Below are 23,782 nucleotides of genomic sequence, written 5' to 3'. Positions count from 1 at the left end.
CAAAGGTAAGTATTTAATTTTTTAATTAATTTTTAATAATTTGTTATGCCAGTTATTATTTTATTGTGATTTATTTTGTTAATATACGCGGAGGGTAGTAATGTTAGTAATTCTGTCGCAATAATATGTCGACATATTATTGCGATATGGATTGCTATATGTATTGCAGTCTCTCTCATATATCGACCATTCCATTGACAGCTCTGTATTCTATGCAAATTTCTTGCCTGAATTGAAAGACTATCGATACTTTCGTGGTCCACGTGATAAATGCCGAGTTTCAATTCAAGTGTACCGATTTCTGTTAAAAAAAATAACCAAGTTTATCGAAATTTCTATAACTCCAGAACTAATCAACCAAATCTTAACGAATTATTATAGATTTCATTAATTAATATTTTATATAGCTTTATATATCTTTTATATTCAAAACTTCTAATATATTTTGTTCTATATATTGTCGCGTTTAAAGAAGAAGAGGGGAAAGTATAGGGAACCAAGATTATTGATTTTTTCTGGTTCAGTTGATCTTATACTAGGCGGAGAGCTGGCGTTAAAAAACTGCAAGAGTTTTGTAATGGCTGATTTTTTCACATAACGTTATATTGCGGGTGTACATGAGTCAGCACCCACTCGCAAGGTCAGGTATTGGGACACCTGGCGCCGGCGCGCTTTGAAATAGGTTAAATTATTAAGTGCGATAAAAGTGTTTTGTAATGGCTCAAATTTTGTGAGAAACTAATAAATAATATAAAAAACCGTTAGAAATGGTCAGACCGCACAGTTATGGGACGCAGCGAGTCAGCACCTCGCATAAGTGGTCGCAATAATTAGGTCAGTAAAACTGTTTCGAAATAGCTGAAAATTTAGAAACTATTAAATTATTGCGTATAATGAAGGAAGAAAACGGTCAGACTTCAGTTTAATGGGACTGACGCAGTCAGCAGTCGTTTGAAGTGCGAAGATCAAGCGCGCGCGGCTGCTCAAAGCGCGTAGTGATTTGCTTATAATTAAATTCCATTTGTATTTAATAAAATGATTGAAAGATTTTTAACTAAATCACGATTGAAATTGTTATTTTTTACGTTATTTAATTAATTAATTAAAAATTTTATTATAATATAAATAAACTTAAGATCAAATTATAAATTACAGAACTACAAATGAAGAAACAAAAAATTAAAAAAAATTTTATAAAAAGTATAATTAAAGTATGAAATAATACACTTTTTTCAAATAAACAATTAATAATCAATGTCGCTGTTATTTTCTTCATCTGATTGCTTATCACTCTCGAATCAGCTTCTTCAGTGTCGTCTACCTGCTCAGACTCAGTGTCTGTAAATAATAATTATGCCTCATCTATAGTATTTTATACATAATAATTTATTGTTAAAAGCAAAATATATGTAAATTATAATTTTTATAATTTTTTATATTTAAAGAATTAATAAAAACGTTACTTGTAAATATGTAAAATAAACATAGAAAATTGAAAAAATATTTTTCAAATAACGATCATTTTTATGAATAAAAATTAACCATTTACGAGCTGCGCGAGGCTCGCCGAGTCACGCGTCGTTTATTTTCGCCTTAAGACTGACGCCGAATACCGACGCTCTGTTCAAACCATCTACCGTCCTTTTCAAAGCAGAAAAGGAAAACAACATAAAAATAACAATTTCAATCCTGATTTAGTTGAAAATCTTTCAATCATTTTATTAAATACAAATGGAATTTAATTATAAACAAATCACTACGCGCTTGGAGCAGCCGCGCGCGCTTGATCTTCGCACTTCAAACGACTGCTGACTGCGTCAGTCCCATTAAACTGAAGTCTGACCGTTTTTCTTCCTTCATTATACGTAATAATTTAATAGTTTCTAAATTTTCAGCTATTTCGAAACAGTTTTACTGACCTAATTATTGCGACCACTTATGCGAGGTGCTGACTCGCTGCGTCCCATAACTGTGCGGTCTGACCACTTTCTAACGGTTTTTTATATTATTTATTAGTTTCTCACAAAATTTGAGCCATTACAAAACACTTTTATCGCACTTAATAATTTGACCTATTTCAAAGCGCGCCGGCGCCAGGTGTCCCAGTACCTGACCTTGCGAGTGGGTGCTGACTCATGTACACCCGCAATATAACGTTATGTGAAAAAATCAGCCATTACAAAACTCTTGCAGTTTTTTAACGCCAGCTCTCGGCTATACGGGGAGATATAAATTAGCGAAACTTCAGGGATGCAACACTATATTTATTTGCGTTCAACATCGTTGCATTCAATTTCCTTCAACTTTTTTAGTGGCCCCGAAGATCAAGACGCCCTTGCAGGACGTTCGTATCAAGGCTGGACTTATCTTCCACGTGGATATCGACTTCGTCGGCGAACCGACGCCGACGCCGGAGACAACATGGAGTGTAGGAAGCAACGAATTGACTTCCAACGACAGGACGACGATCATATCGATTGGCTATCACACGATCGTGCACATCGTCAACGCTAAGAGATCCGATTCGGGATTGTACCATCTATCATGCTGAAGAACAGCAGCGGCATAGATGAAGGCAGCTTCCAAATGACCGTTCTAGATAAACCCGGACCGTCGGAAGGTTCTTTACAGTACGAGGAAATCACCAGCCAGTCCGTCACGCTCTCGTGGAAACCACCCAAGAATAATGGAGGCAGCGAACTTACGTGAATAAATTTTTAATATGTATATTTGTATAAGTAACACATGTTAAAGTACATAAAAACTATTTCATTTCTCTTATATTTTGAGAAGGACGATTTTCTATATTACAGCAATTTTACTTTATTTTATACAACCTTACGTATTTCGTAAAATCTGACTGAAAAGTATTAGACAGAATTTTGTTCGCGATAATTCAATGATAATATCATCTTCGTCTAAAACATGGCAATATATTATATATATTACGAAATCATACGGCTGTTAGCACTTTCCTATCATTATTTTGAAATTCTGTAAACTTGTGTTTAATACGTGGATAATGCCATTCAAGTTTGTCCATGCTTGAAAATAAAATTGTCGTCATTGCTGCAATAACAAAAAGATCATCGTCTTACTCGTGTTCATATGGAACCCGCGATCACACACACAAAATAATCACGATTATTTGTTGAACTCTAAACAATAAATAAAATTATAGATAATAATATATCATCAAAATGTAATTACGTCCATGAGAGACATAGCAATTTAAGATACGAAGGATTACAGTAAAATCGCATATGGTATTTGCAATCATAACTTGTTTAATCTATTACAAATCGCAGATCTGCATCGCAAAAGAAACTTTATTGTGTCATATTATATGTATATCAAGATTTAAAATTGGATTACCCCTCTCGATAAAGATCGACACAAGAAAATGATATCTCTTAAATATTTTTTTGTACTTAAATAAATATGTTTTATTACTCGAAATGAATTCTTCTCACGGCGCATCATTAGTTATTTATTGGCTAAGGAAAAGAAAACTATCACAGTTGTATAAAGATTGCCGTAAACAGGAAAGTTATTATTATCGCAAACGATACCGTGTTTTATCTGGCTAAATTTTTCTTAAAGTTTCGTGGTGCCACGTTGACGTCGTAAAAGTAACGACGATAAGCGCTGTCACAATGAGACGGCCAGTCTTTAAGGCATGCCGCATACGCTACGACGTGAGCAATGTAATTTTGCTCAAAAGTACCTCGGAACAGGTGCGAATAGGGGCCTGCAAAAGATATTATTTATCCCATCGTTTTCTAAAATTGTTAGCAGAAATTTATTAAGAAAATTGCATTTTTTACCAGTAGCATAAACCCCGACATCTTCTCCGGCGTGAGTCTCGGAGCTGAGGTATTTGCCAGCAAAGTGCCTGTAGAAGGGTTCGTCGCGAGTCTGATCTTCCTCGACTTTTCTCCAGGTCTCGTTGACGTTGTTGCTGTCGGTTCTTCGATGATAGAAGAATCCTGGACCGTTATCGTAGGACAGCGTTTCGTAGGAGGCCGAACTAGATGACTCGTTGGCGAAACCGAAAATATCGTTGCCTCTCTCGGGATATCCGTTCATTGTGAACGAATGCGAGTGATCGGCTGTGACAATGATTAACGTTTCTTCTATATTTAACAGCCGTAGAGCCACCTTAACTGCCTCGTCGAGTTCGTACAACTCGCGCAGTGCCAGTTTCGGCCGATTGCCGTGGTGGGCTGTATCGATTTTGCCACTCTCGACCTGAAAGATCGAAGTGTAGTTGAAAAAAAAAAACTATCAGTTTACTGTTAATATTCCAATTTCGAGTTACTCTGCGCGATACTTCGAAAACAGAACAAGATTGCAGCGCTCTCAAATTATGCGTATATAGAATTATGCGCTCAAATAGCACGACCTCGACATGCATCCGGGAAGATGAAGTCTAAGAACAAATAACTAATTACACGAAAATGGTCATCAACGCGTAATTTGCATTAAGAAATAACATTATCGTGTATCCGTCAGGATTCCTTGATGAGTAGTCTCGATTTCGTTTCATTAATGTCATTTTAATATTCATTGAGTGCATTGTCCTATAATGCCCGTTCGTAGCAATCTGACTTACGTCCGTTATAAATATTTAATGCTGTTCAGCGGCGACTACACTGTTTAATAACACTCCCCCCCCAAAAAAAAAAAAAAACACAAGAACGAAGGTAATCGTTTCTCACAGTTTTTTAAGGAGGTTCGATGGCTTCATCGGAGGGAGTAGTGGGACGCGGGGGTTCTGGAAACAGCGCACTAGCGTTTGAAGTAGTGGGAATGAAGGGGATTGCTCTGATTGGTCGCCGCGTGTATAATGCGTGCTGCTGTCACGTCGTTCACGACCATGACAGTCTAGCAGACGAAAAATCAAGCAATTTATGCTTTAATAATTAATTTTTCTACGAAATGTGCGGTAACTTTCCCCTTTCTTTCGCTCATTTATTTGTAAATTATTAAGTTACATGTGCAAATTTCTTTTTCTTTATCATTTTGCATTTTTTCTTGCACTTATTTCATTCTGAAGGTATATGCAATATGTCATTTCCCATAAAAACCTATGTTAAAAATGCAGCCAGTTTCATGAAATTTTAATATGTTGTTCTGGAATGCAAAATAGAATTATGTGAATTTTTGGGGAATTTTTCACCGTCCCGTTTTGAAAAAAATCTAATCCAAAAATTGTACTTTTTAAATTTTTGGAGTAAATTTTTTTCAAAACGGGACGGTGAAAAATTCCTAATAAATTCACATAATTCTATTTTGCATTCCAGAACAACATATTAAAATTTTATGAAATTGTCTGCATTTTGTTGTAGCCATCGAACCTCCTTAAGCGCTAAAAATTATCATGTTTACCAAATTCGTTTATTATTTCACAAATTTGCGTTAAAATTACAAAAAAGAACAATTTCAATATTTTGTTATACTATGATATGTTGTACTACGATATGTGATATGCCGGAAAAGTTTTATCGCGATCAAAATTAAGTATGTTGTTAGGACTTTCAAAGTTGCGACTTACAGGCCAGTTACGATTTAAGGATCTATCAAAGATTTTTTTTAAAATGTGTGTATTTGGAAATACACGAAAAATTTATTACTTCATATCTCTCGCTTTAATAACGGCGTGCTGCTCTTATTCGCCTTATGTGATGATACTGATTATTTTTTAATTACGTTATTTAAATTCAAACTGGAGCAATTTAATAAACAAGATTATATTTAGCACCAAAAAACTACGGAAAATTATTATCCTTTCTCTTGTGTTAAAAAAAAAGTCAATTTTTGTTGAACAGTGTTACTAACCATTAGCAGAAATCCATTTTTGTTCTTCTTCAGCAATCGTATGGCCTGCGTCGTCATATTCGCTAGCGAGGGTATCTCGTCAGTCTTCACAGCGTGAAAGGGCATGTGACCAGGTGAGAAAACACCAAAGATGTGCGATGTGTTAGCTATATCGATGGACATAAGGTCCTGCATGTTGGTGACGGTTCTTCCTTTGGGATGACTCGCTTGCCATTCGTCTACTAAGTTTCTGCCATCAGATCGCTCGCAGGAGGAATCACTCGTATTCAATTTCAAGCCCACTTGTTGTGCTCCGCCACCCAAGATAACCTTTTAAAAAATATGGATTTAATATTTATAGATTCAAATTGCAATAGCGAATTTAGATTAGTTGAATACGGGATATTATATCATAGATCGTAAGTTTGATAGGATTATATATTTCCCATTGTGGATATTTCTAATTATAATGTGATAAATCTTTTTTTTTAATGATACTAATAAACTTTTTATTATCATGTTCTTTTGTGTATTTATTATATACAATTTCTATTTGTTGTTAATTTGTTAGATTTGAAATTATATTGATCTATACACATGTAAAGATGCGCAGATGCGACAAATTACCTTAAACTGACTTCCTGGTTCATCCTCAATGAGTTGTCTTGCAATATCTTTAATGCATGATTGTTGATCCTTCGGTACCTCACTATCGCATTCCCAATGTCGACGATTAACGTGCGCGTAAAGTCCCGCCGGAGTGGCATGGGTGATGCGAGTAGTGGTAACAAATCCTGTTAATTAATCATGCACAGGTTATTCCTCAAATTTGTTTGCTTCTGAATAGCAATAACAATGATTAGAATTAAAAGTCTTCAGTAATTTCATACATTAGGATCCTAAAGTAACGTGATATACTTAATATGCTATAAATATAAAACTTCTGTCACATAAAGTATGTATACTATATATTATGTTGTAATTTGTAAAGATCCTTATATTGTATTTCAACGCGCATATTCTGACTGTACGCTGATGGTTTATTCATGCAGAGCAACGAAAAGATGATCACTGGCGAAGCTCAAGATACAATGGGAAACGAATGTGTAAAATACTAATCAGCGAGTCATGTAAAAAGCTTCCATTATTTTGCCAAAGTAGAAATCAGTCATAGCCGACCGATCGTCCGCGACACGGTAGAAGGTCGGCTTATGACCTCCTCGTTTATTAAGTATACTTTTACTGTGGTGTATAACTTCAACAAGGTTCATTCAGACTAACACTTAATTCGATTTTAAGATTTTTTTTTATTAAGCGGTATCCATAATTAATGTAAAGAATCTAAGCCGATTTTTAGTATTTTTTAAATTTAAAAAAAAAACCTAAAATTGAGAAAGTTATAGCTTACTAAAGTTTCTTTGATGACGGCATCTTTAAAAGGTATGACGTCATTTTTTATATAAGGTATGACGTCACAGCACATTTTCGTGTACTATATTCTTCAATTTTGAAGATATTGCAAAAATTCAAAAAGTTTACAAAGAAAGTATGCCATGATCTATCAGACCGCTTAATAAAAAAATTTATGTTAAAACCGAATTATGTTAATGAAATAGCCGATCATGCATGACACGTGTTCTCTATAGGACTGATACTCGTAATCATTTGTAAATCACGTGAGTACAATTTATATTCGAAATACAGCCGCTTCTAAAAACATCCTTAATAATCTAAATGTTTCTTCAGTCTAGTTTTTAAGTTTTTGTCTGAAAACGATGGTTATATAAAGAAATAAATATTAATTTCACTAAACCAGAGAGAAGTTAGCATCAAATATATAAATTATATATTTCGTAAGATTAACTTTGAATTATTAGCAAGATTTCAATTTGGATTTGTTTGTTTAATATAAATTGTAATTAAATAAATATGTATTATCAAACGATTATGATCAAATTTACTACGTACGCACGATGAATAAATTATATGCACCGACAAGAAAATTTATAAAATTAAATTAAAAAAGTAAAACCATATTTTTAATAATCCATACATAATGTGATCATGCGTACAATACTAAACTTGATCGCTTAAGCTTATTATATGTTGATGATAAAAATTTATAGATTTCTTATCTCAATGCTGTACCGTGCAGAATTCGCTTAATCAGGAGTTTAATCAACCGACAACGATCGGCGATGCATGAGAGATTTCGATCTGTTTCTTCTGATTTATGTTCTGATTTAAGGTTTGATCTGACTGTGTTGAATGACTATTATTGATTATGCACACGAAATTTGTCGACCGAACAAAGTTTCAAACGGCGAGTAATAGCAGCTTTATTGTCACAGCCGAGTTCTTAGTTAGCTTGAGATTTTTTTTCGGTGTGGTTGCTTATAATGCCTCGCCTAAAATTATTTTCTTACAGCTCCATAAATAATTCTAAGAATTACTCGAGGTAGAATGAAATAATCTTATGAGAAATAATTCGTGCAAAGCTAGAAGGTGTAGACAATCTTAAATCTTTCAGTTAATGGAGAAGAAAGATATATAGTATAGTTTTCAAAAGTCAAAGCTCTCACCAGTATCCATGCCGGATTGCTGTGCCCAGTCAGCTACCGTGGTGACTTTGCTTAATGCGTTGATTTTCTTATCACATTTGCCATATTCGGCTCTGGCATCCAGTCCAATAACCCTGTATTTGGTTTTCACGCCAGAAAATATAGCAGTTGCCGTCCCTGCCGAATCTGGTACTTGTTTGTCTACGTTGTAAGTCTACAAATGCATGATAATTGTGAGATATTCATATTTAACGTGTGATGTGTAATTTCGATAACTGATAACGAATGTTTGGTTTAAGGAAATAATTTTTCTTACATTATCGGCATTAATCGAAATTTTCGAAGCACGAAATTCGACCGATATATTGTAATCGTTGTCACGTTTATCTTTTCCGATAGCGTGATAAAATATATTACGTCATGTAGAGGCGTGATATAAGTTAACAAATTCTCATGACAATTCTCAAGTTAAAAAATTCTCACAAACATCGTGTTTGTCGCATTTTCTTGTCGAGGATAGACGCGGCGTCCTTATCAAAGGCGCGGAATTAAGCGGCTTAACGTGACGGGATTTCCCAATATCGTTGCGCCTCGCGAGACCGCCTCGTCGAGATTGAAGGCACGATTGATGCAATTTGATGTCTACCTTGGCAAGGCCGGTGTTGGAGAATTTCTCGAACGCGAGTTGGTATTCTTCACCGCTTTGGCCATTGAGCTGACCTATATAGATTCGACCGGACGTAATGGTGGACAGGCCCATACCGTCCCCGATGAAGATGATCACGTTTTTGGCACGATTCTCGTTTTCCTGCTCCAACAGGATTCTGTGCAGAGTCTCTTGGCCGGACTTCAGCCAGAAGAACATATCTGATAAGAGATCAGAATTTCGCTTCGATGCCAAGGAATACAATCGATTGATCGTGGTATGACGGAATTAAAACCGAAATTTTAAAAATATTGAAAAAATGAAGGAATAATGAGAAGTCTTCCATTATCTCTTAATAACTACTATCTAAAATGTAGTTTTATCTACAATATATATAGAAAAAGATAAAGTAAAATTCGATCAAAGTTAAGTTACTATAATCAATGTGTGTAAATTAAGTTTAAGACATTTGCGCCGTGTGCTTATTGATTTCCTAGAACTTTGCAGGATATAATTTGGAAATTAAAATAATAATGTTGTTATCAATGAACAATTTTGTATTGACAAAAGCTATTTTGTGAGATATATCTCGACACTTATAACTTGCAATAACACATAAACAGCTTGTTATTTAACAAAATATCGCTGCAGAAAAACCTCAGGCATACAGTATCGATACTAATCGATGAAGGCCAAACTTCGCATATTATTTTATCGATTTTTTATAATAAGACAAAATTTACGTAACTTTGATTTGATTGATCAAAGCAATCTGCTTTTTTCCAGAAATTTATCAATGAATGACGCAAAAGTACTTTGAGATTCTAAGATTCGTGATTCGATTTCTTTGAGATTCGTAGATTCTTTTATATATTTATAAACACGTTTAAAATTTACAACGGACATATGCTTATTAATATCATAATTATGAAAAATTTGAAGAACATGAAATCTAAAACTTATGTTTGTAATATTTATGTAAGAGAACTTTGACATCTAATTTGAATATATGTCAATTATTTTATAGTATGATGTATAACAAACCTTCATAATCCGTGGATCCTTTACGTAGCGCTTCGGAATCTCGAAGAGCTGCCACGATACAAAGTAATAGAATGTAGTGCTTCATTGTGAATGTTTTTTCTCTACAATAAATAAAAAATTCATCATTATTATTCAAAGGGGAATTTTCCTTTTCGTATCTTATTATCAGTGATGAGTAAAATTATATTTATTGTTTATTGTCAAAGTTATTATTAAATTATTATTATTTTTATTAAATTTAGAAATGTTAGTTTAATTATTCTTATTATTTTAATAGTACATTTTTCTGATTAGGTTCTTACATAATTCTCTTCAAACCAAATCAGAAACTTTGGTTTGTCAGTGAATAATTAACAATAAAGATTTTTACTCGACTCACTGGTCACGTTTATTAATTATAACCGTTAAACTTTGCAATCATTGGCTTTGATCCTTCTTAAGTGTAATTCTAAGTCATAAAATCAGTATAACGCAGCCTTCAACAAACATTTCACTAGTCATGACATTGCACCAAAACAATTGTCATAATTCATAAATCTGAAAGATGTTCCGTGTGTGTCATATATACGGTAAAGTAATACATGTAACAATGTCTCAACTTTATAAAACTTATGAAAATAGTATTAAAAGAAACATAGCACCACTTAATGGTCGGAATGTCGTGACGATTATAATTAATAAATGTGGCCAGTTAGGTCGAATAAAAATTCTTATTGATAATTCTCTTTGTTTCATGCAAACTGTATGTCATTAATGATCTCTAAATCATTAAACTGAGACTAACTTAAATGTGAATAAACTATGTACACATAATTAGTTCTTGAGAATTTTCAAGGAAAATTGTTATCAGTTGCATTTTATCGTGTTACTGGCATTTTTCCACGTGTGCATGTTTCTATTTACTAAATTAAATAATTGTAAAAAGAGAAGTTATCTTTCCTTCTGTTTCTTATGTCGACATTTTAAATCCACTTTAGACGATTTGTAATTTGTGTCGAATTTCAGAATAGAATTTTATTTATTATTTTATATGTTGTGTATTTTAATGTAATATATATGTTAATATATATGTTAAACGTATAATGTTTTAATATACACGTATTTTAATATATATTTAATGTATGCATTTTGAGATTCTTCGAATGTATTACAGTTATTACACATAAAATTATAAACCGTTTACAAACGTTTGCAAGTACTTCGCGCACAATTCTGTTTGTAATTTTCCGTTTTTTAAGCGAAACACACAACTATTGTACAACTTCGTAATTTCTTTGCAAAATGTACTTATTGTTATCTTGATTGAAAATTGTTTGGTAACGACAGCATGTAATTGAGTATAATTAAGTATAATTACACGCTGACCACGATTATCTTTACTTTATATGCGACATCTTGAAGAACCTAAGGAACAATTTGCTTGTCAACAAGTTGAGAAAGAGAAAAATGATATTTAATATATGTTGTATTGTGTTTATATGAAGGGATGAAAGTTATAGTGGTGTAAGTTAAATTTTTAAAAATATTAATTTCTGTGCATAGATGCAATCTATACAATATATACATTGCATCTATGCACACAAGTCAATATTTTAAAGAATTTGATTTACACCACTATGACTTTTACCCCTCCATATACTTGGACATTAAGCAATAATATAGGTGTGTATGTGTCAAGATATCTCATTATAATTATTATAAATATCTATTAAATTATATGATAATATTCATGCCGTGTGTACAATCTTAAATAATTTTTGATAATCGGATAATTTCAAGATAAAAATAAAAATAAAACTTTCGCGCATCATTTACCGCGTTTGGTTCTTAGTTAGCCTGTTTTCTATGTATATTCGTGTATTTCCATTGGAGCCTATACTTCTAATTTAAAAATAATTTTTATTTATAAGTATTAATTGCATTAAGTCCTCTATTTTTTTTTTTATAAAATTTAGAATGTTTAAGAAATTGTATTATATCTATTTCATTTAAATGGAATAGAAATAAATGCATTTTATTATTTTCCAAGTTTGGGAAGATAATTAGCTCTGTATTATTACTTAACTCGCTAATAATACTTTATACCAATTCGGCGTGTAATAATTCGGTAAAATTCCCGGTTATCTATTTCTATCAAATCTATATATCGCGAGATTAAATTGACAATGTTTCAGAACATTATTTGAACGACGATACGGATTGACGATATTAACGTGTATACATTCGAACAGGGTCGCTGGCCGACCTAGTTCCTATCTCGCTTCCTCTTCAGCAAGCTTGATTGTTCGAAACTTCTCACGTGTTCCTTAAGCACCCCGAGATGCAGCTTTAATCTTGCACGCAGCAAATGGCAAACCGAGTTACCACTTACCTGAGGTGTCGTAAAGGAACTCGGTATACGATGTGTCACCACGACGGTGTCAATTTGATTGGATCTGTCGATACGTCAATTCAACGATGTCTCGGCAATGCGCGTCTTAAAGCGTGACATCGTCGGGAATGAAGCACGCGGCACAGCGAGCGGCGTCCTTTAAATCGCGTCTCGTAATCACTTCGCCACTTCTCCAGTCGATCAGTCGCCGATAGTATCCGTAATAAAAACCGCCCGCGGCCGGCTCTGACTTCCCACATAGCAAAATATATCACCAAGTATCTGCAAGATATCTGTATAACCACCAGAATGATTGGGAGCCGATCTCGACGAGATTGTCCCGATTGAATTGCCGGGATACGCTCAGAGATGAGCGCGAAGACAGTCAGTTGCGTGAATCCTAATATTCGCTGAAGGATCGTGAGCGAAAGAAGACTTTGAATCATCAGCTCGTTCGTGCGGTAATTAACGATCCTTAATAAAATCTCGTGTTGTTCGTTGTTCTGTGATTCTACTGAGACTGAATATTGTTTGCGTGCGGTAAAAACTGAGTTTGCGAGCGGACGCCCGTATCATTTTCGCGATCGTTTTCGGTCTTGCGATCAAGATCTCCGTCGGCCGCGAGCAAGATGTCTGACTGCAAGATATCCGTGGGTCAAGGTGAGTAGGAGGGATAGGATCTTTGTTCCGGGACGACTGGGCACTGGTTCCCACTACTTCCCAGGGCAAGTGATGCGAGTTACTCGTATTCATATGGAACCCGTGATCACACACACAAAATAATCACGATTATTTGTTGAACTCTAAACAATAAATAAAATTATAGATAATCATCAAAATGTAATTACATTGCATCCATGAGAAACATAGCAATTTAAAGAGATTACAGTAAAAGGAGATTGCAGTAAAATCGTATATGATATTTGCAATCATAATTTGTTTAATCTATTACAAATCGCAAATCTGCATCGCAAAAGAAACTTTATTGTGTCATATTATATGTATATTAAGATTTGAAGTTGGAATACCCCTCTCGATAAAGACACAAGAAAATGATATCTCTTAAATATTTTTTTGTAATTAAATAAATATGATTTATTACTCAAAATTCGTCTCACGGCGCATCATTAGTTATTTATTGGCTAACGAAAAGAAAATTATCACAGTTGTATAAAGATTGCCGTAAATAGGAAAGTTATTATCGCAAACGATACCGTGTTTTATCCGGTTAAATTTTTTTTAGAGTTTGGTGGTGCCATGTTGACGTCATAAAAGTAACGACGATAAGCACTGTCACAATGAGACGGCCAGTCTTTAAGGCATGCCGCATACGCTACGACGTGAGCAATGTAATTTTGCTCAAAAGTACCTCGGAACAGGTGCGAATAGGGGCCTGCAAAAGATATTACTTATCCCTTCGTTTTCTGAAATTGTTAGCAGAATTGTTAGCAGAAATTTATTAAGAAAATTGCATTTTTTACCAGTAGCATAAACCCCGACATCTTCCCCGGCGTGAGTCTCGGACCTGTTGAGGTATTTGCCAGCAAAGTGCCTGTAGAAGGGTTCGTCGCGAGTCTGATCTTCCTCGACTTTTCTCCAGGTCTCGTTGACGTTGTTGCTGTCGTTTCTTCGATGGTAGAAGAACCCTGGACCGTTATTGTAGGAGAGCGTTTCGTAGGCCCAGCTAGTTGACTTGTTGGCGAAACCGAGGATATCGTTGCCTCTCTCGGGATATCCGTTCATTGTGAACGAATGCGAGTGATCGGCTGTGACGATGATTAACGTTTCTTCCATATTTAACAGCCGTAGAGCCACCTTAACTGCCTCGTCGAGTTCGTATAACTCGCGCAGTGCCAGTTTCGCCCAATTGCCGTGGTGGGCTGTATCGATTTTGCCACTCTCGACCTGAAAGATCGAAGAATAGTTGAAAAAAAGAGAAAAACTATCAGTTTACTGTTAATATTCCAATTTCGCGTTACTCTGCGCGATACTTCGAAAACAGAACAAGATTGCAGCGCTCTCAAATTATGCATAGAATTATGCGCTCAAATAGCACGACCTCAACATGCATCCGGGAAGATAAAGTCTAAGAACAAATGGCTAATTGTAAGAACGCATTACACGAAAATGGTCATCAACACGTAATTTACATAAGAAATAGCATTAACGTGTATCCGTCAGGATTTCTTGATGTGTAGTCTCGATTTCGTTTCATTGATGTTTTATTCCTTAATTTTTATTCATTAGTTTTATTCATTAGTTTTATTTATTTAATTCATTAACATTTTAATATTCATCGAGTGCATTGTCCTATAATGCCCGTTCGTAGCAACTGAATACGTCCGTTATAAATATTTAATGCTGTTCAGCGGCGACTACACTGTTCAACGAGGGAAAAAAAACAAGAACGAAGGTAAGTAATCGTTTCTCACAGTTTTTTTGGCGTTGAAAATTATCATGTTTATCAAATTCGTTTATCACTTCACTTTGCGTTAAAATTACAAAAAAGGACAATTTCAATATTTTGTTATACTATGATATGTGATATGCCGGAGAAGTTTTATCACGATCAAAATTAAGTATGTTGTTAGGACTTAGGACTTTCAAAGTTGCGACTTACAAGGCCAGTTACGACTTAAGGATCCATTAAATATTAAAAAAAAAGATGTGTGTATTTGGAAATACACGAAAAAGTTATTATTTCATGTCTCTCACTTTAATAACGGCGTGCTGCTCTTATTTGCTTTATGTGATGATATTTATTATTTTTTAATTACGTTATTATATTTAGCACCAAAAAACTATGGGAAATTATTATCCTTTTTCTTGTGTTTAAAAAAAAGGTCATTTTTTGTTAAACAATGTTACTAACCATTAGCAGAAATCCATTTTTGTTCTTCTTCAGCAATCGTATAGCCTGCGTTGTCATATTCGCTAGCGAGGGTATCTCGTCAGTCTTCACGGCGTGGAAGGGCATGTGACCAGGTGAGAAAACACCAAAGATGTGCGATGTGTTAGCTATATCGATGGACATGAGGTCCTGCATGTTGGTGACGGCTTTTCCTTTAGGATGACTCGCTTGCCATTCATCCACTAAGTTTCTGCCATCAGATCGCTCGCAGGTGGAATCACTCGTATTCAATTTCAAGCCCATTTGTTGTGCTCCGCCACCCAAGATAACCTTTTAAAAGATATGGATTTAATATTTAGATTCAAATTGCAATTTAGATTATTTACAATTTGAATACAGGACATTATATCGTAGATTTCTAGAAAAATGTTACGAAGCAGGATAAGCTTGATAGGATTATATATATTTCCCATTGTGGATATTTCTAATTATAATGTGATAAATCATTTTTTTTAATAATAATAATAATTTTTTTATTATTATGTTCTATTGTGTATTTATTATACACCACTTCTATTTGCTGTTAATCAGTTAGATTTAAAATTATATTGATCTATACAAATGTAAAGATGCGCAGATGCGATAAATTACCTTAAACTGACTTCCTGGTTCATCCTCAATGAGTTGTCTTGCGATGTCTTTAATGCATGATTGTTGATCCTTCGGTACCTTACTATCGCATTCCCAATGTCGATGATTAACGTGCGCGTAAAGTCCCGCCGGAGTGGCATGGGTGATGCGAGTAGTGGTAACAAATCCTGTTAATTAATCAAGCACGAGTTATTCCTCAAATTAGTTTAATTCTGAATAACAATAACAATGATTAGAATTAAAAGTCTTCAGTAATTTCATAGATTAGGATCTTAAAGTAACGTGATATATTTAATATGTTATATAAATATAAAACTTCTGTCACATATAAAGTATGTATATATATTATGTTGCAATTTGTAAAGATATATTTATATTGTATTTCGACGCGCATATATTCTGACTGTACGCTGATGATTTATTCATGCAGAGCAACGTAACGAAAAGATGATCACTGGCGAAGCTCAAGATACAATGGGAAACGAATGCGTTAAATACTAATCAGCGAGTTATGTAAAAAATTTCCATTATTTTGCCAAAGTAGAAATCATGGCCGACCGATCGTCCGCGACACGGTAGAAGGTCGGCTTATGACCTCTTCGTTTATTGAGTATACTTTCACTGTGGTGTACGTATGACTTCAATAAGGTTCATTCAGACTAACACTTATGTTAATGAAATAGCCGATCACGCATGACACATGTTCTTTATAGGATTGATACTCGTAATCATTCGTATATCACGTGAGTACAATTTATATTCGAGTGCCGCTTCTAAAAATATCCTTAATAAACTAAATGTTTCTTATCAGTCTAGTTTCCTCAATTTAAATTTGATACATTCTCAGCGAAAGCGCGTTTTTAAGCTTCTGAAAAACGATGGTTACATAAAGATATAAATATTAATTTCACTAAACCAGAGAGAAGTTAGCATCAAATATATAAATTATATATACGATTAACTTTGAATTATTAGCACAATTTTAATTTATATTTGTTTGTTTAATATAAATTGTAATTAAATACGAGGTATGTATTATTAAACGATTATAATCTCAGATCAAATTTACTACGTATGCACGATGAATAAATTATATCCACCGACAAGAAAATGTATGAAATTAAATTAAAAAAGTAAAATCATATTTTTAATATAATCTATACATAATGTGATCATGCGTACAATACTAAACTTGATCGCTTAAGCTTATTATATGTTGATGATAAAAGTTGATAGATTTCTTATCTCAATGTCGTACCGTGTAGAAAAATTCGCTTAATCAAGATTGTAATCAACCGACAGCGGTCGACGATGCATGAGAGATTCCGATCTGTTTTTTCCGATCGGTTTCTACTTTTTAAGAATATTTGAAATACTTAAATCTGAAGCACATTTATGTCAAGGTTTGATCTGACTGTGTTGAATGACTATTATTGATTATACACTCGAAATTTGTCGACCGAACGAAGTTTCAAACGGCGAGTAATAGCAGCTCTATTGTCACAGCCGAGTTCTTAATTAGCTTGAGATTTTTTTTCGGTATGGTTGCTTATAATGCAGACGAAATGTTCAATCATAAAAACTTCCTTGCCAAAAATTATTTTCTTACAGCTTCATAAATAATTCTAAGCTAATGACTCCAGATAGAATGAGATAATCTTATGAGAAATAATTCGTGCAAAACTAGAAGGTGCAGACAGTCTTAAATCGTTTAATGGAGAAGAAATATATTATATTATAGTTTTCAAAGGTCAAAGCTCTCACCAGTATCCATGCCGGATTGCTGCGCCCAGTCAGCTACCGTGGTGACTTTGCTTAATGCGTTGATTTTCTTATCACATTTGCCATATTCAGCTCTGGCATCCAGTCCAATAACCCTGTATTTGGTTTTCACGCCAGAAAATATAGCAGTTGCCGTCCCTGCCGAATCCGGTACTTGTTTGTCTACGTTGTAAGTCTACAAATTTATGATAATTGTGAGATATTTATATTTAACGTGTAATGCAATTTCGATAACCGATAACGAGTGTTCGGTTTAAAGAAATAATCTTTCGTACATTATCGGCATCAATCGAAATTTTCGAAGCACGAGATTCGACCGATATATTGTAATCCTTGTCACGTTTATCTTTTCCGATAGCGTGATAAAATATATTACGTCAATGTAGAGGCGTGATATAAGTTAACAAATTCTCATGAAAATTTTCAAGTTAACAAATTCTCACGAACATCGTGTTTGTCGTATTTTCTTGTCGAGGATAGACGCGGCGTCCTTATCAAAGGCGCAGAATTAAGAGGCTTAACGTGACGGGATTTCCCAATATCGTTGCGCCTCGCGAGATCGCCCTGTCGAGATTGAAGGCACGATCGATGCAATTTGAATGTCTACCTTGGCGAGGCCGGCGTTGGAGAATTTCTCGAACGCGAGTTGGTATTCTTCACCGCTTTGGCCATTGAGCTGACCTATATAAATTCGACCGGACGTAATGGTGGACAGACCCATACCGTCCCCGATGAAGATAATCACGTTTTTGGCACGATTCTCGTTTTTCTGCTCCGACAGGATTCTGTGCAGGGTCTCTTGGCCGGACTTCAGCCAGAAGGACATATCTGATAAGAGATCAGAATTTCGCTTCGATGCCAAGAAATACAATCGATTGATCGTGATAGAATGGATAGGACGGAATTAAAACCGAAAATTTAAAAATATTGAAAAAAATATTTAAAGGAATAATGAGAAGTCTTCCATTATCTCTTAATAACTACTATCTAAAATGTAGTTTTATCTAAGATACATATAAAAAAAGATAAAATAAAATTCGATCAAAGTTAAGTTACTAATCAATATGTGTAAATTAAGTTTAAGACATTTGCGCCGTGTGCTTATTGATTTCCTAGAACATTGCAGGATAGAATTTGAAAATTGAAATAATAATGTTGTTATCAATGAACAATTTTGTATTAACAAAAGCTATTTTGTGAGATATATCTCGACACTTATAACTTTGCAATAACACATAAACAGCTTGTTATTTAACAAAACAATATCGATGCAAAAAAACCTCAGGCATATAGTATCGATACTGATCGATGAAGGCCAAACTTCGCATATTATTTTATCGATTTTTTATAATAAGACAAAATTTACGTAACTTTGATTTGATCGATCAAAGCAATCTGCTTTTTTCCCAGAAATTTATCAATGAATGACGCAAAAGTATTTTGAGATTCTTTTATATATTTATAGACACGTTTAAAATTTACAACGGACATATGCTTATTAATATCATAATTATGAAAAATTTTAAAAACATGAAATCTAAAACTTATGTTTGTGATATTTATGTAAGAGAACTTTGACATCTAATTTGAATATATGTCAATTATTTTATAGTATTATGACGATTATATAACAAACCTTCATAATCCGTGGATCCTTTACGTAGCGCTTCGGAATCTCGAAGAGCTGCCACAATGCAAAGTAATAGAACGTAGTGCTTCATTGTGAATGTTTTTTCTCTACAATAAATAAAAAATTCATCATTATTATTCTATAGAGAAAAATTTTTTTTTTCGTATCTTATCAGTGATGAGTAAAATTATATTTATTGTTCATTGTCAAAGTTATTATTAAATTATTTTTTTTTTAATTTAGAAATGTTGGTTCAATTATTCTTATTATTTTAATGGTACATTTTTCTGATTAGGTTCTTACATAATTCTCTTCAAACCAAATCAGAAACTTTAGTTTGCCAGTGAATAATTAACAATAAAGATTTTTACTCGACTCACTGGTCACGTTTATTAATTATAACCGTTAAACGTTGCAATCATTTGCTTTGATCTTTCTTAAGTGTAAATCTAAGTCATAAAATTAGTACAATGCAGCCTTCAACAAACATTGCACCAAAACAATTGTCATAAATCTGAAAGATGTTCCATGTGTGTCATATAGACGGTAAAGTAATACATATAACAATGTCTCAACTTTATAAAACTTTTGAAAATAGTATTAAAAGTAACATAGCACTTAATAGCGAACGAAGAAGTTTTGATTCCTGCATTACTACATTACTAATTTTATAACTTATTTATTAGATTTCCACTTAAGAAGGGCCAAAATTAATGGTCGGAATGTCGTGACGATTATAATTAATAAATTTGGCCAGTTAGGTCGAATAAAAGTTCTTATTGATAATTCTCTTTGTTTCATGCAAACTGTATGTCAATAATTTATTAATGATCTTTAAATCATTAAACTGAAACTAACTTAAATATGAATAAACTATGTACACATAATTAGTTCTTGAGAATTTTCAAGAAAAATTGTTACCAGCTGGATTTTATCGTGTTACTGGCTGTGCGCGAATGAATCTGGGGATTTAGAATTCAAAGGTCAATGAAGAGTTTATCCTTTTATAACGAAAGTCTATAATTACAATGAACGCTATTTACAGCTATTTTACAAATCTTAATCGATATTATTCTCGCGGGCGAATGCGCACGGAGAGAGCCGTCACTCGAAGCACAAGCTGAATCCCGAGAGCAGCGAAAAAAGCGCTTTGAGACCGACCGAATAAGTCAAACACGAGATGTGGAATCGTAATCGCTCGCTAATTTGGTATCGTCGTCGATAGCAATTATTACCTTTTTTCTCGATATGACTCGGAAAACGAATGTTCCTCGGCGCGCGGAGGGCCGAAGCTTTTATCAGCTCGCACTCCGCCCCCCCGTTCGCGCTCCGAAATTTCGCTGGGCCAATCGGCAATGTCCCCCGAGACGTACGTCACTCGACAATTTCAGCAGTCCCTGGGGGCCGATGACCGATCAGCTGTTTTCGTATTTGTCTCTCCCTTTGTCCCGAGCGTTTACCCCTCGCTTTAGAGGTTCCCGAGACAAAGGGAGCGTATCGGTACACGCGGAAACGGCGTGACACTGTTTATGATCTCTTGCAACTTCTCGGAGACACGGCACTTATTCTTCGAAACGAGAATAAATTTAGCTTGAAATATTCGAAATAATCCGATTACGTTGCTCGAGAAATTCTGCTATCATTCTGGCAGCAGTTCGATTTCGAACACTGGCGTTTTTCCACGTGTGCATGTTTCTATCTACTAAATTAGATAATTGTAAAAAGAGGAGTTATCTTTTCTTCTGTTTCTTATGTCGGCATTTTAAACCCACTTTAGACGATTTGTAATTTGTGTCAAAAATTTCAGAATATAATTTTATGTATTATTTTATATGCCGTGTATTTTGATGTAATATATATTTTAATATGTTAAACATATATATGTTTTAATATACACGTATTTTAATATATATTTAATGTATGCATTTTGAGATTCTTCGAATGTATTACAGTTTTATTACACATAAAATCATAAACCGATTTCTATCTTGAATTTTAATACGAATTATAGATCGTTTAAAATAAACTGTCTATTGTTTTATTTTGTCATATAGTACTCTCTTTCTGTTAATTTTGTTTTATCCAGTTTTCAAGTCTTTTGCGTGATAAGATAAAAGACATGTGATTTTCCTTTAAACATAAAAGACAACAAATTGCAAAATAAAAGAAATATTGTGAAAAAACCTATTTGAAAGAGAAATATTTTAAATGTTTGTTAAAAGGTTCCAAGAATATTAGAAAAGTCTTAAGATAGTAGTTGCAGTAGATAACAGACGAAAACGACGAGATCTGTTTGTCATTAAAAAAACCATTTACATGCATTTCCGTGATTGATATCTATAATACTGTTGACAGTATTAGGTATTAAAAAAAATACAGAAAAAGTGTAAGCACTGACTTAATAATTATGTTAAAATTAATGATTTATTAAATATTTTAATTTTTTTGCTCAATTACAATAGTGTATTATAAAAAAAACTCACTGCAATGAGACTTACTGTTCAAATTTTGCCTATAATCAGTCATCTTTGTAGGTATTTTCTATCTACCCTACTAATAAAAATGACCTGGAAGAAAAATGAGTTTGTCAAAATCTGGAAGTTTTTTTTTTAATTAGTAGATTGGCTTTTATTTTCAATTAGTCGCTATAACACTAATTAGACTTGTTCAAAATTCTATTAAAATATAATAAAATAATGTAAGATATAAGTTTTATATTTAAAAAAGTATTTAAAATTTGATTAACAATAATGTGGATATTGTTAGTAATAGAATCTTTTACTCTACTAATACTATAGTCAGCAATGTCAGCATAAATTGTGGCTCACCCGACGCGATCAGCTATTCCTAATTTAACACACCATTAGCTTTGCATTAAACGACCATAATAGGTGATAAAGGGGAACTGTATAAAAGTCAGTTACTAAGCTAATAAAATTACTATAATGACAAATGTATCCTACTTATACCGAAAAGTCCTGGCTCGATCGGCTTTGCGATTATTCTTGCACACTTTTTCCACGTTTACAAACGCTTGCAAGTACTTCGCGCACAATTCTGTTTGTAATTTTCCGTTTTTTAAGTAAAACACCCAACTATTGTATAACTTCGCAGTTTCTTTGCGAAATGTATGTATTGTTATCCTGATTGAAAATTGTTTGGTTACGACAGCATGTAATTGAGTATAATTAAGTATAATTACACGCTGACCATAATTATCTTTACTTTATATGCGACATCTTGAAAAACCTAAGGATCAATTTGCTTGCCAACAAGTTGAGAAAGAGAAAAATGATATTTTATATATGTTGTATTATTTTTATATGGAAGGATAAAAATTATAGTAGTGTAAGTCAAATTTTAAAAATATTAACTCCTGTGCAAAATATTGACTCGTGTGCATAGATGCAATGTATACATTGTATAGATTGCATCTATGCACACGAGTCAATATTTTAAAGAATTTGATTTACACCATTATGATTTTTACCCCTCCATATACTCGGACATTAAACAATAATATAGGTGTGTATGTGTTAAGATATCTCACATTATAATTATTATAAATATCTATTAAATTATATGATAATATTCATGCCGTGTGTACAGTAATTTTAAATCATTTTTTGATAATCGGATAATTTTAAGATAGAAATAAAAATAAAATTTTTGAGCATCATTTACCGTGCTTGGTTCTTTATAGTTAGCCCGTTTTCTATATTTGTGTATTTCCATTGGAGCCTATATTTCGAATTTCAAGATAGTTTTTATTTTTAACTATTAATTGCATTAAGTGTCTTCTATTTTTTCTTTTATAAAATTTAGAATGTTTAAGAAATTGTATTATACCTATTTCATTTAAATAGAATAGAAATAAATGTATTTTATTATTTTCCAAGTTTGGGAAGATAATTAGCTTTGTATTATTACTTAACTCGCTAATAATAGCTTAAACCAATTCGGCTTGCAATAATTCGGTAAATTTCCCGGTTATTTATTTTTATCAAATTTATCGCGAGATTAAATTGACAATTTTTCAGAACATTATTTGAAAGACGATACGGATTGACGATATTAATGTGTATACATTCGAACGGGGTCGCTGGCCGACTTAGTTCCTACCTCGCTCTCTTTTCAGCAAGCTTGATTGTTCGAATCTTTTTACGTATTCCTCAAGCACCCCGAGATGCAGCTTTAATCTTGCACGCAGAAAATGACAAACCAAGTTACCACTTACCTGAGGTAATGTGAGGTGTCGTAAAGGAACTCGGTATACGATGTATCACCACGACGGTGTCAATTTGATTGGATCTGTCGATATACGTCAATTCAACGATGTCTCGGCAATGCACGTCTTAAAACGTGACATTGTCGGGAATGAAGCACACGGCACAGCGAGCGGCGTCCTTTAAATCGCGTCTCGTAA

The 23,782-nt window shown here is 33.6% G+C and overlaps 2 protein-coding genes across 8 annotated transcripts; both read right to left on the bottom strand.

The window, feature by feature from the left end:
* Nucleotides 1–3,250: 3,250 nt before the first annotated feature.
* On the bottom strand, nt 3,251–13,215 carry LOC139817716 (alkaline phosphatase 4-like). Its single transcript, XM_071786004.1, has 8 exons — nt 12,443–13,215; nt 10,072–10,172; nt 9,028–9,248; nt 8,403–8,595; nt 6,448–6,614; nt 5,842–6,150; nt 3,828–4,251; nt 3,251–3,751 (listed from the first exon to the last, which is right to left on the bottom strand). Exons 2-8 carry the CDS (start codon nt 10,154–10,156, stop codon nt 3,579–3,581), a joined length of 1,572 nt encoding a protein of 523 aa, XP_071642105.1. The 5' UTR covers nt 10,157–10,172; nt 12,443–13,215; the 3' UTR covers nt 3,251–3,578.
* A 335-nt stretch (nt 13,216–13,550) lies between these two features.
* Nucleotides 13,551–23,747, bottom strand: LOC139817715 (alkaline phosphatase 4-like). Of its 7 annotated transcripts, none has more exons than XM_071785995.1 (9): nt 22,326–22,407; nt 21,855–21,923; nt 19,363–19,463; nt 18,334–18,554; nt 17,709–17,901; nt 15,945–16,111; nt 15,315–15,623; nt 13,924–14,347; nt 13,551–13,835 (listed from the first exon to the last, which is right to left on the bottom strand). In XM_071785995.1, the coding sequence occupies exons 3-9, from the start codon at nt 19,445–19,447 to the stop codon at nt 13,663–13,665; spliced, it is 1,572 nt and encodes a 523-aa protein (XP_071642096.1). In that variant the 5' UTR covers nt 19,448–19,463; nt 21,855–21,923; nt 22,326–22,407; the 3' UTR covers nt 13,551–13,662. The 7 variants fall into 7 exon arrangements, with proteins under 7 accessions (XP_071642096.1, XP_071642100.1, XP_071642097.1 ...); XM_071785999.1 differs by having other exon boundaries at nt 22,320–22,385; XM_071785996.1 differs by lacking the exon at nt 22,326–22,407 and adding an exon at nt 22,185–22,301.
* Nucleotides 23,748–23,782: the final 35 nt, after the last annotated feature.

Source organism: Temnothorax longispinosus, chromosome 8 (genome assembly GCF_030848805.1).
Source record: "Temnothorax longispinosus isolate EJ_2023e chromosome 8, Tlon_JGU_v1, whole genome shotgun sequence".
In the NCBI taxonomy this organism is placed as follows: Eukaryota; Metazoa; Arthropoda; class Insecta; order Hymenoptera; family Formicidae; genus Temnothorax; species Temnothorax longispinosus.
The sequence above is the reverse complement of the archived record's forward strand: the minus strand, read 5'-3'. Positions and strand labels throughout refer to the sequence as shown.

Coding starts and splice junctions, on each gene's coding strand:
- LOC139817716 (XM_071786004.1), bottom strand. CDS start 10,156: ATGAAGCACTACATTCTATTACTTTGTATCGTGGCAGCTCTTCGAGAT. Junction 8,596..9,027: donor CCAACACCGGCCTTGCCAAG/GTAGACATCAAA, acceptor ATGCATTTGTAG/ACTTACAACGTAGACAAACA. Junction 6,151..6,447: donor AACCAGGAAGTCAGTTTAAG/GTAATTTGTCGC, acceptor ATTTTTTAAAAG/GTTATCTTGGGTGGCGGAGC.
- LOC139817715 (XM_071786000.1), bottom strand. CDS start 19,447: ATGAAGCACTACGTTCTATTACTTTGCATTGTGGCAGCTCTTCGAGAT. Junction 16,112..17,708: donor GCAATCCGGCATGGATACTG/GTGAGAGCTTTG, acceptor ATTAATTAACAG/GATTTGTTACCACTACTCGC. Junction 15,624..15,944: donor AACCAGGAAGTCAGTTTAAG/GTAATTTATCGC, acceptor ATCTTTTAAAAG/GTTATCTTGGGTGGCGGAGC.